The sequence below is a fragment of the Rhea americana genome, unplaced genomic scaffold (genome assembly GCF_003343005.1).
Source record: "Rhea americana isolate MKP2758 unplaced genomic scaffold, rheAme1 scaffold_4, whole genome shotgun sequence".
NCBI classification, from domain to species: Eukaryota; Metazoa; Chordata; class Aves; order Rheiformes; family Rheidae; genus Rhea; species Rhea americana.
The window spans coordinates 4,266,261-4,279,198 of record NW_028186534.1 but is presented as its reverse complement, the minus strand read 5'-3'; the positions used below and the strand labels follow the sequence as shown (position 1 = coordinate 4,279,198).

Here is a 12,938-nt window from a genome sequence, read left to right as displayed (position 1 = left end):
AACCTCAACATCTATTTAAAAATACCTAATTAGCCAGTTTTAGCCCTAGTTAATCATTTCATAGAGGACAGTAGTCTAGAAATAACAAAAGAAACAAAGGTGAAGCTCCCCGTATAAAGTATCTATTTTGATTGGCTTGAGTTTCATAAACCTGTCCAGATTTCACTTACCTTACACCACAAATCCTTTTCAAACATGCTTTTCTTTTCGCCTTGCTAAGTTGTGGCCTCCCAAGCTTCCAACAGCCAAATACTTCTTCAGAAAAGCTTGGGTTGGGGCTAAGAGGCCTGTTTGAAATCACCTTTTCTCAAACAGGCTGAGATAATATCTCAAGAATAGAAAATCCTCCAAGTGCTTTCAGAGCAATCTGTGATCACTTCTTTTTAAAAACCAATATTAGTTTATTTTTCTTTCAGAGCAACCACAGATGTTCAGATTTGTTCCATAAGTCAGCAGCCCTGCAATGGGCGTACATTGTGCTCATCCACAAATTATGTGGTGTTTTACATAAATGTTACTGCATGCCAACAAAAACTTCAGTAGAGAAACGATATGTGAAGACTGCATGCGAATGGTACATAAGAGGATAATAATCCATCAGTAATTCCACAAACCATTTAAGCCTTGAGACTTTCAAGAGTTACACACTCAAATAGAGTCCAGAAATTTTGAAGGTATGGGTGCTTTTCTGTGGAACTCATACCAAACTTTCTATTTAGGCTATCTTAATTTATTTTTTTTTTAAGAAAAACTTTCTCTTCATGTACTTATTTATGAATGCACAGATTACCTGTAGCTGTTAGAAGTGAACATAAATCTCGATGGAGATGTGGGCTATAAAGTCAGCATAGGGTGACATGTGGCTGTTTCAGAGCATGCCCATTTGTTTTGAACTCTCCATTGCTACACATAGTACTTATCTGGTAAGTATAAGTAATTATAAGTTATAAGTAACTATTCTATCTTTCTGTACTACCTGTAAACAGCAGATATCAGACCACAAAAACAACCCAGTTTGCTCTTACAGAGCTTATATTTTCTAATCTCTTATCTAAACTTCGTGTAGTGCTGACTGAGCAGAACTGTTAGTATCAGTAGTAAGACTTAGCCAGGAAATTTGGTTCATCTGGGCAAATACTTACAAAAATCCAACAAATATAAAAACATTTACAGAAATCTATCAGCAAACATAAGAGGCACCTACCAGAGAGTGATTCTGTGCTCTGGCTGGTGATATTGTGGGATGAGTCCTGCAGCGAGTARGTGGACGTGGGGATGGCTGATGGGCTAATGCTGTTTGCCGACACGTAAGGAGAGTTGTAGGAAGAGCTGTAATACTGAGAGTATTGGCTCTGAGGAAAGCTTGGGTAGGACGTATATTCCTTTGGGGGGAAAAAGAAACATGTGCATTTTGCATATGACAGTTTTCATTGTATAAATAAATGCACCAGACACCGCATGCAGTAAGGCAGCATTATCTAAGCACGCAGCAAGTCAAGTCTGAGGAATGCTTTCGCTAAAGAACCATGTTTTAATCACTTTAGAAATTACATTTCGACTTCTCCCAAATACACTCCTACTTTATTAAGATCAGCTGAATCAACAAGAGGTCAAAAATCAGGAAAGTTCTGTTTTTTCTGTAGGATTTTATTTATCACCGCTGACGCATTTGGTATTACAGAGTTCAACAATTTTATATAGGAGCAAAGTAGGGCTGTATTTTGAAAAGGACAGCAATGGATCATGCCATCTCCACGACGACATTATACCTGAGAAACTAGAAAACCGGAATGAATAACTGGTGAGGGAAGGGGTGAAACAGGCTGCATTTTCCCACGATCTGCAACATTTTCTGATCAGCTGTTTGAATGGCTTACAAAAACAAAAAAATAAATGTAATAACTGTTTTGCAGAAAGGTTCATGCTTGAGATTTTCCAGCTAGCTCAGCAGCAACTAAATGCCTGAATGAGTGCCCTTGGCTAYACAAATCCAAACTAGTAACAAGAGGTGTGAGTGATCTTGGAGATCTGCAGTGCAGTAGAGGAATCATGTCAAAAAAGGGTGTTGCACTACCTTTTGTCTTGATTTTAAGGATCCTAAATACCATTCTCTCCAACTGTTCTTTTTTGTGAGAAGGACCTTGAATAGATCAGAAACTTCTCTCCAGACAAGTATATAAAGTTTAATTTCTTTCGTTCAGTTTTGTTTATGACTCCTGCTCTAGTCCACCTATTTGCTTTTACACACAGCAGTATTCATACTTCAGGGATTGTTTTTCAACAAAAGTGTCTTTTTTWWAAAAAAAAAWGTTAATTACTTTCTGGTATTAAATACATGCTAAGCAGAAAAATCCTTTCCTCCTTCACTGTTTACTTCTTAGCCTGTAACACTGCTATTTCTTTCTGGAGACGATGGGAAACCTTTTCAATAGTTGCGAGACAGTACGAGAAGGATGAACCTCTCAGCACACCACTGTGCAGGGACGTGGCAGAGACGACCAGCRGCACCGGCCGCCCTCCCTCCCTGAACACAACCAGCGGGGTTGTCAACACGAATGCTGAGCCGTACCTGATGCACAGCACCAAACCCTGCAGAATTTGCCAGGCTGTTGGCTCCTTGGTAAATCCCCGTTGTGCCTAAAAGAAAGAACATCACACCCATAAGCTACACCAGAAATCAAAGTAACTATATATATTTAAATAAAGAGTCTGCAACAGTAAGTGAAGTATTTGGACTCTAGAAGAAAGTAGTGTTTCATGTGACAAATACAGACCRTGAGGATTTGGGGCTATTACTGAGGTTTGCTTAAAATTATTCGAAGATAACTATTACGTACACTTAAAAAAAATAAAATACAGAGCTGGGAAACTGRGGGGGAAAAAAAGCTGGAAAACAAGGATTCAAACGGAATTTAAAATTTAGTACCTTCCCCTTTCCTGTAAATAGCAGAACAGGTCTTTTTTGTTCTTCTCATGTTGGAAAACCCCACAGATAACATATCCAAGTACACACAYGTACACTATCATGAACAGACATGTCCTGGGATCAATCCTGGTGGGCCAGGCACACGTGAATTTTAGAAAGTTGTTTGAAAATTTGTTCCCTAGTGATGCTAAGAATGATATTGCTGAGGTTTCTAGGCCAGCACGGAACGAAAGCATTGCTACGTCTTGCCATATGAGGAAGGGAAATGACTCAATTCCCCTTCAGTAAAACAGCCGATGTCCAGCCAGGCCCCTTCGCTGGGTGAAACATTACTACAGATACTGGGATTTTTTGGGTGAAGGAGAAAAAAAAATCTGGAACAGCTCTATACAGATAGCCCTCCTTTAACTCCCACCAGGGAAGTGGTGGAAGAGCTCAGAGCTTCTCATTGCTTGGATCCGTTGCCTCTGGTAAGTCTGGCCTTGACTCAGCTCCAGTCTCTGCTGTTTGCTGTTCCACATTTTCCTCTTCCCCCGGACAGCAACCTGCCTCTGAAACTGGCACGGCACAATGCTAAATTACTCAAAAAGTTTTCTTCCAAGGTTTGCACAGTGCTTGCTCTGAGGGCTTCCACTCACGAACAGGAAGGGAAAGCTGGGCTATGCYGGGAGCTGGAAGGCGGCAGGATCCAGAGGTGCTCTGCCCTGCTACTTCCACAGCTGAATACAGCAACGCAGGTACAATTCTGGGGCTGYGCGGCCACGGCAGGTTCTCGCATGGGCTCCACTTCCATACACTCGTGGACTGAACCCTACTCAGGCACGCAGGAGCCTTTTATTCCTCTCTGGTTTCTTACTGTGGGACTGCTTTTGAGCAGAGTTGCTCTAGCCAGATGCCTCTCTCCATGCCTTCATGTGGCATCCTTTCCCCCATGACCCATTTGCTCATTTTTATTTTAAGACACCAGATTAGCTTGGGAACAGGCAGCTGAACAAACTCTGCTCTGCCAAGTGTGGCCAGCAATAAACTGCACGCCCAGCAGGAATGAGGAGGACAACAAGGAGGACTCTGCCCTCCAGGCACAATCTGCTGCCACACATAGTCCTTCCAAAAGCAGAGACCGGGAAGGGAASAGAAGGGACACGAGAGAGGACAAGAATCCAAAGCCGAACCCCTCATAGGCCTGCTCAGTCCAAAACAGAGCTGAGCCACAGCAGGTGGGTGGCATGTCCTCCTCTTTCTACCCCAAAACACAGTCCTAGAAGGAGAGCTTGCACAGCAGGAGGGGGATGGACCCCTCCAGGCAGCACCCCTCTCACCTACGCTAGCTTCCCTTTTTCTGCACATTTTTTTCAAAAAGCAACTAAGATGCAGCAGGATGAAGATGTTTCTGTGGTAACTACGCATTTCTCACCATGATGAAGGGGGGGAGCACAGCCCACTGCTTACGGGCACAAACCACTTTGGCGGCACGTGCAGCAGCTCTTGTACACCCGCGCTCCACGCACTACAGGGGAGCTTCTGATCTTCCCAAACCGCTGTTTAGAAACAATCCATCATCCTTTATTAAAGCTGTCAAGAGGGGGATGAGTTACCTCGAGGGACTCGCGCTTTATGTGTAAACTGTGATGAGAACATATTTATTGCTGTGCTACCTGCACACAATACCGCAGCTTCCCCTTTTCCAAACAATTTGAGAGAATTATATAAAAAAARCCCTGCAATATCAGAACGATTTTGYAATGAATTTTGCACGAGCTGCATAATGCAGTTTACACTGCAGTTTTGTGGAATATTTTTGCAGAGATGCCCCAGYGTGAGAGTGTCCCAGGAGGGTCTCACTGCTGGCCTCTCCAGTGCGGTTCCCTCTGCCCAGACAACTATGGTGAGAAGACAAAACTCCTATTTTTTTCACCCATATATTTAAATTCTAGTGAAAYAGGTATTTCAGAAACCTTAAATTCAGAGCAGGCACAGGTACAGATTTTGGCAACACAGCTTTTTCAGATGTGTGCTAGCTGCCGTCWTTGTGTCCTGATCCAGTAGGAGTGTTTGGTCACGAAGAAAGGACTTGGCGGAGGTGATGGGGACTCACCTGCTGTCAGCAGCTTAAGCTGCTGACACAGCACTAAATATACATCTACCAAGGTACCTTTCCGGGGTGCTGAGAGGGATCTGACCCAGCAGTCAAACTCTGAGATACATTGCYGATGAGCCAAGCCTCTCTTGTCAAAATTGAGATCAAAAACAACCACCTTTCTCACCCCTACAGCACAGCATTCAGGAAGGCAACCCCTGCGGAGGAGCTCCAGAGCCACTGCTAAGCTCCGTATCTCCTGACACCTTGCTCTTGTTATGGCAGAGTAGACACAGATAAGGATGCTCTAGAAAACCAAGCAAAGCTACTAAAAACTCAGAATTTCTTCCCAGATGAATAAGGATGAAAAGTTAGGAGAAGAAATCACTCACCTGCAYAAAGCAGAAAGTTCTGAGAGACTCAGGTTCAGAAATTTTTATTTTAACTATGTTCAACATTAACCTCTTTCTTGGGGACTACAGCTGTCTCCTAGGGACTGTAGTACAGTCCCAGCTCCAATTTACAGGCTAGGTTTCTTGGAAAGCCCACTTTTCCAATGCTGCACAAGCAGTCCAAGTGGAAGGAAAACAAACAGGCACCATGGCAGCTGAAGACACAGAGGAAAAACCTCCCTCTTTACCCACAGAAGAACAGAACATGCTAGCTACAATTTGTCAGCTGCCCCTCAGAATTCAGCAGCCCAAAATGCATCAAAAATGGCCCTAAATGTTTCATTTTCTTTCAGTAATGTCATGAATTCCACTGCATGAAATTTCAGCTCTGTGTAAGCAAATTTTACACTCAAGAAATGCTGAAAAATTATCAAAAATCCTCTAATACTGCCATTATCAATTTATCCCTATTCCTCACAACTGCTTCCAACCATTTATCCAATCATTTCAAATGCTCTCCAAGGCAATAGCACTTACTGTAATAATTAGYGTGCCTTGAATGACACGTGAAAAGCAGTAGTCATACAAAACAGGGCAGTGCTAGGAAGCCTCTGGGTGAGCAATGCTCATGCCCTCTCCCACTTCTGTATGGATACTGCCCATTTCCATAGGGCTTTTGCTTTCACACACACTGGCATTTCTTCCTGGCCAGACTGCAGCGGCTTTTTAGGTTCACTCTACTGTAGATGGGTGAGCGAGGGATTTGTTTCCATCCATCTTGGTAGCGCAGTGTCAAGCGACTGCATTAACTCCTACTTGCAAATCAGAAACAACCCTAGGACCTCTCCCTTTGGATCTTCTCCATATGGAATATGGTTCACATCTGTGTTCAATCAAACCAGTTGCTAAATGTCACAATGCCCTCATTCACAGGTAGCTTAAGGAACATTTAGCTGGTAATAAAACAATCTGTATTCTAGAGAAAAATGGCTCTTCAGATGTACAGCACTGTAAACGTTCCTGTAAAGAATATATATATATATCACAAACACACTTGCATGCATAAAGGCCATGCATATGTTGTACATACTCTGTGCCACAGCTTTTCCCTGCTAAGTAAATGTAGCCCTTCTCTGAGTGTCTAAGGGCAACATTTAAAGAGGAAAATTTTGTGAGCTGATTGATGTTATATTCCTGTTCTTCACAACAGATGGATTTCGTTTGCTATTCTTCCCTTATCCCCCTTTTTAATTCAAGTATTTTGTAGCCTATGCCACAGTGAAGGACAGTTTCAGTGGTGTGGGAACTGGACTGTGCTGCTGCAAAACCTTTCATGCCAATTTCTCCTTCCTCTCAGTTTCTCCATTTCTCTTTCCATCACTGCTGTAACAAGTAGCATTTCCCCATCCCTCCTTCCGTTCAGACAAGTAAAGAAAATAAAAGAAAGTTCAGGGTTATTTTCAGTATCTTCAGGACTAAGCTTTGGCACTGTCAAAAGAAGGTTTTCTTTCAGAAGCAGCTTGTGACTCAGAGTGCATCAACAGAACAYCAGTGTCTCGAGGAGCTGTGGTTATGAAGATAGAATGGACGTGTAGTAGAGTTCAGCTCAGTCTTGTAGGAAGCTCTGAAAATTAGGTCTGCACCCTTCCTTACATTTCACAAATCAGAGGGGATCTGTCATCAGAAAGGTGTTCTGTCTCTYGTGCTGCTCAAAAAAAGAACAAACTGCTATACTGACACGAACAGATAGTTTGCACTTCCATTACAATATTTAATGAAATATGCAAAAATCAGAGTTGGAGGTATCCAGATCTCAACAGGGTTGTACAGCAGGGCACTTTCATAGCCACTTGGGTAGCTAGCAGCAACTGGGAGACCAAGAACACCCAGAAGATGGAAAGCTGGGCTGAGGCTAGGGAATTCAGTGGATAGCTACCACAGGCACTTCTGAATGTGCCTGAAATAAAACAGTACAGCTATGACCTAGGTTGTTCTCCTAACCTGTAGATGAATCATACAGTGGTTCCAGTGAGAGTTCTCTCAAAGGATTATTTGATCACTTAACACTAATAAAATAAATGCCTACAGGGTTCAGYTGAATTGCATGGTATTTTATAAGCCTGACTATAATGGCTTGTGTATTCTTACATTAGCAAGCTGTTCCTACAGGAAATAATGTTGACTATGAGTGATGCAAGGAAAGGCCCTGGTCTAACTCCCAGCAGAGCGTGCATTACTCTACACTATGAACAACATCTGGCTGAAGACTTGCATGGCCATTCAAAAGGCTCTTTGCAGTGCTTTAGCTCTCTGACAAGCTAATGTTTCCTGCAGTAAATATTGCCTTCTTCAAGCTGCTACTTTTTTAGCTAGAGGTTAAGCACTCATCAAAATTACCTCCCGCCAGCTATACTCCAGTGCCTTGTAAGGTTCCAAATCCTACAACATCTGCCTGCATTTATTGGGCAAGAAAACTCATAAAATGTTGCATGGTTGTCAGCTGTGGAGGTATTTCAAGACTATCTGACCTGTTAAAGGAGAAGAAAAACTCAACCCATATGTACATTGCACCATATTGCTCAACTGTTTGCCATTAGACTTAATGAACCCTTCTCCAAAAACAGTCTTGTATTTCTGTCTGGAAGGGCTCAGACAGGGAAGAGCACACTWTATTAACCCAGATAAAAAGGGTGGTTCTGCAGTGTTATAGCATTTGACATCAGCAGCATCTATTAATGCATATTGCTCCCAGAAGCATATGAAACCCTCCTGCAGACAATACTCCCTGATATGTTACCCATTTTAAATATGTCCATTGGTCTCCCACTGCAATCCCATTCAGTCCTGCTAGCCTGACCAGGTGTTTGTGGGTATTCTGAATGGTGATAGAAAACACATTTCACAGCACAATTTTTCTGAGCCAAAGCTCTTCCCACTGCTGCCTGCTTCTGGGAGCACTCAACCCACAGAGCCTCAAAGAGCTTTAACAAGTGATGACCGGAGCAGTTGGAAGGGCCTGGCTTTTACCATTCTTTTGAACCCGGTCACCTGTACAGCTCAATGCAGCTCAACAATGGTGTTGAAAGCACTGGGATAGTTTATATTTACTCTCAGGATTTGAGCCCTGGGAAAACATTTCTGTTTCTTTTCTGAGAAAGTTTCCTTTTAACTACTCCYGTCAAAGGATGCTGCAGCTATAGATGGAAACCACACTGGATTGCCTTTAAAAACAAATTGCAAGGAAATATTTTGTGTTGAAGAGTGAACGTTACAAGAAAAACATAGTTTCTGTATAGTGCCTCGTTCACAAAACCATCAGCAAACCTGACTTTATATAAGAGGCTCCATGGAGGCATAAGACTCCTCCAGATGCTGTTTYACCCAGACACAATCACCCATCAAACCTACTGACAGGTAACAGGACACAGTGAATGCAAGTTGGATTTGCCACCTTCTGCACTGTCTCATGCTTAGCGATCAAAAGATTCCATTTCCCAGGTCAGCATGAAAACCTAACTAGTCCTATAACTTCTGCTATCGTGCACTTTGGGGGTTGGAAACCTGGTCTGTGCCTACCCACATATTTAGCAATTCCCTTGCCCTTGAGGAGCAAGGGGGATCTCTAAATACAAAGGCAGGGGATAATAGGTGAGCAAGCTGGGCACTATGCCTCCACTCTTTGACCCATTGCTGCAGAGCAAGTTACATCTCTGCTGAACACTTTCCGGACCCAGCCCATTGCCCCAAGTCTTTTCTTGCCCCTGCATGCGTTGCTTCACTGCTGCAGTGCCTCCAGGGAAAAAAGGGGTAGCCAATAGTGGGTGCTCAGAGAAAGGTATAAGAACAGGACAAAAGAGCTTTCTCCTGGTTCTCCTTCTCAGCTCCCATTAGTCTGCCACTTAGAGACTTCCTAAGCCAAGTTTACATCCTCATCTTTGTCTTTAATAAGGCTCAGTGGTCTCTTCAGATAGTGCAGGTATTCTTGCAGTTCTAACTATCATAGTGTTTGCAGAAGTTTCAGTGTTTAAACCCTGCCAATATAAATAGAAACTGCCTACCAACTATACACAAAAAGCCATGCAAGTGTTACCTGATGCTAGCACATCAGCTAAGAAACTCCTGATTTGTACAGCCTGTGCTAACTGAAAGAGGGTCAGACCTTACTCGTATACAAACATTATCACAACCTTTGATTGTATGACTGTGTTCTATCTTTTTCCACCAGATTTCTCATGCAGTGCCTGGAAATAAGATACAAAAACCTTAAGTTCAAAGACTGCACTGCACCAAGAATCTAACATTTCCTAACTTTCAAGTGCTTGACTATGCAGGGTATGTTTCTCGATGTGCGTTTTCATATGTAATTTTATACTAGTTCTTCTAGAAATCTTCTAGACATTTTCAAGAAAGCATTATTAGATGTGATTCCAGAAAAACAAAACTTTCCATGTAATTTAATTTCACATTTAGAAATTAAGCCAGTTCTCAGAATTCATTAATACACACTGCTGCTCCCTCCACTACAGAGCTTTTTAAGCTGAAATGTGAACTGCAAATACAAACTGACACAAGCACGTGCCCATCTCTTCGCTACTAAACTTCCTCTAACRCATGAAAAATGTTCTTTTTTCTCATCTACTTATTAGCTATATAGCCCTACTGCTCACTTGAGAGGTTGAACTATGACATAAGATCGCACAGCAAAGATGTATTGTTTCCTGTGAAATACAGGCATCCATTTAGTGTATAGCAGAAATCTCAACACAAAACTCAGCATAGCTTCATGGGAAGCAATTTAAGCGTAAAGTTTGACTTTTATACCATTCATAATTTTTCCTCATCTCTTTAAAGGTACAGGTGCATATAAATGTGTTAATATGCACACAGGAGAACACAGGTCTAGGAATGAGGCAATCTTTCCAGGCCAAACTAGAATCTTTGTTCTTCTTTTGGACGTTTATTTGCACTTAAGCTCAAAATAATTAAAATATCACAAATCGGTAAGGTTGGAAGGAACCTCTGGAGATCATCTAGTCCAACCCCCCTGCTCAAGCAGTCACCCAGAGCATGTTAGACAGGGGAGACCTTAATTATCACCTCCTCTGTCTGTCTTAATCACTATGAATAGAATTACTATTCTGTGTCTTGCTCAGGACCACAACCATCTAGGCTATACCAAAACTAAGATCTCTTTCTGCCTTATATATGCTCTGTCCAATTCATCCAGGCACCTAACCTCTCATCCAAGATCCCGTTATCCCATGTCTTGAGCATTCTAGCAGATCTCCAGAAATGCAAACATGATCTGCTGCTGGATGTCTCAACTGCTGCTCACAAGATGGTCAAAGAAGCAGGCTAAGGAAACAATGTCACTTCTTCATCTCTCTTCTGGCTCCCACTTCCTCATCACAGCACATATAAACCATATTTCTGTTATCCAATTCCTTCATAATTCTCCCCTTATTGATTCTTTCTCATTCATGGCTGTCATGCCTGCTTCCATTTCTCAGATGGTAGACATTCAAACAAAACTTTCAAGCTGCCTCCCATGCTGTTCTTCACACGGAGAGAAGCATTCCTCCTAAATATTTGCAAAGCTAATGCTTCAAAATTCTCCTCTTCTGTGATTCCTCCTGTGGTAGGAGGCCAGGATGCCCAAAGTGCTGCTTTTAATGCAGATTAATGTTATTCTTCTTCCTTTATACTTTTTCTGTCTCTTTATGTGTCGTCATCCACGAGCAAGTCAGCTCTTCACAGGCGATGGGTGCAGGTAGAACTCTCCTCAGCACGTCGCTGACAAAAAAACTCCTCTTGAGCACCTCAGTAGAGACGAGAGATGAGGTATCTCCTAAGTGAATACTGTCTCAAAACAGATTCCTGGTTTTCCCTGTACCATTACCATCTCCATAGTTAACGTGATTTTGGTTTTACTTCTGAGTTTCCAGGTGTACTGTTTGGCTATGAGAACCTGTGTCCTCATACAGCTTTAAGCCTTACCAAACCATGATGTTCCACATAGACCACTGACTGGTCAAACCTCAGTCCAGCCTGATAGTAYAGATGTGCAAAACATTTGTTGGCACATTTCTCTCTTGCAAACAGGCATTTGCTCCCCTAGCTCTACAAACGTCCACTCGGTGTCTATTCCTTCCCATGGCATATCCCCTCCCGTGTCCATCTTGGTTTAGTAAGAATCTAAAAATATATTTTAATGCCAATTACAACAAGACTTCTGAAAGGATGCATCAAAAAAGTCTGCACAAGCAGCAAACAGGACAACTTAGCACAGGGCTTTCTCCTTGAGTAGCAGTAGCACAGATCCTTGCAGCTTACAGTGCATCACTGTCAACACCTTTGCCTCTTCCCAGGAGTTCCCTCTCCTGTAAGATGGCTAGCTTTAAAACAAAGTAAATGTAGCATGGTCAGCCCCTGGTGTTTAGAAATCTTTGAAAGGGCAACTGTGCTGTTATTCTGGGGGAATTTGTATTTACACTGTAAAAAGTGAGGTCTGACCCCTCTGAAGAGAGGCCTCTCCCCGCTGAACTCACCATGGAGCRGAGCAGAGCACAGCCACGGTTTTAGGCTACAACTAATGCAAACCAGCTGTGAAGCACAAGCTTTGAAAGAGGCTACTCAGTCTCTACCAAGATTTTAATTTTACCAATCAGAAGTATTTGAATGAGTTTGCTGAGAACATTCTTTCTCTCTCTCTGTTTTCTGAGACTTCAGATGGATTGACTATCTGTAGGCCAAAGCATAATCCACATTTCACAAGTGTAAATTGAAATTTCCCCATCTTGCACATTTCATCACTAAGTTCTTAAAGAATCAAGCTTAAAATTAAACATGCCACTTCCTTCGCAAAATTCATGCATGCGGAGTTAGTCACTTGTGCCAAATGGATATTTATGGATTCGTATTATATATGTAGCACACAAATTGGCACACAACTACAAGAAATTCAGGCATCTATTTGGAAAAAAATATCTACACTATCCAGATATTAACAAGAGCTAAAATATTTCCAGCATAAGAAAACATTTTGATTAACTAAATATTCAACATTATTTTTTTTCTCAAGCAATAACAATTCATTGGCAATTCATCCTACAAACATAAGCAACATACGTAATTAGTCCACTTCAAATCAGCACTGCACAAAAGAAATGCTGCTTTTCACTCATTCATTATTTGACAGATGATCAAAATGCASTCTACAAAGAAAACAAATGCTCAGCAGTAGCAACAAATTTCAGTGCATAGGTCCTTGGCCCCAAATTTATGTCTGCACTGAACTCAATACTGCCTTGTAGTTCCTTGGCAATGCGAAATATCCCTGTTACGTAACTAAATTTTCCTTTGTAATGTAAAAAGTATTTTGTGGGTAGATGGATTTGGATATTGAAAAAAAATATGGTGGTCAAATGTTTTTCTGCCCAAAGACAGTATCTGCATCGGTCTTTGGCTACAGTTTTAACTGTTGTGCAATTTCATAGCTTCATACCAGCTGTCATTTTAGCAATAACAACCAAAGAGCAGGGCA

The 12,938-nt window shown here is 42.0% G+C and overlaps 1 protein-coding gene across 7 annotated transcripts in view; it reads right to left on the bottom strand.

Annotated features, from left to right (window-relative positions):
* The window catches only part of EYA2 (EYA transcriptional coactivator and phosphatase 2), a 90,892-nt gene that overhangs the window by 30,021 nt on the left and 47,933 nt on the right, over nt 1-12,938 (bottom strand). For all 7 annotated transcript variants that reach the window (XM_085313996.1, XM_085313994.1, XM_085313998.1 and 4 more), the window contains exons 6-7: nt 2,570-2,637; nt 1,205-1,382 (exon numbers count right to left, since the gene is read on the bottom strand). In XM_085313996.1, the coding sequence (XP_085170122.1) occupies nt 1,205-1,382; nt 2,570-2,637 (246 nt within the window). The remainder of the gene's footprint in view (nt 1-1,204; nt 1,383-2,569; nt 2,638-12,938) is intronic.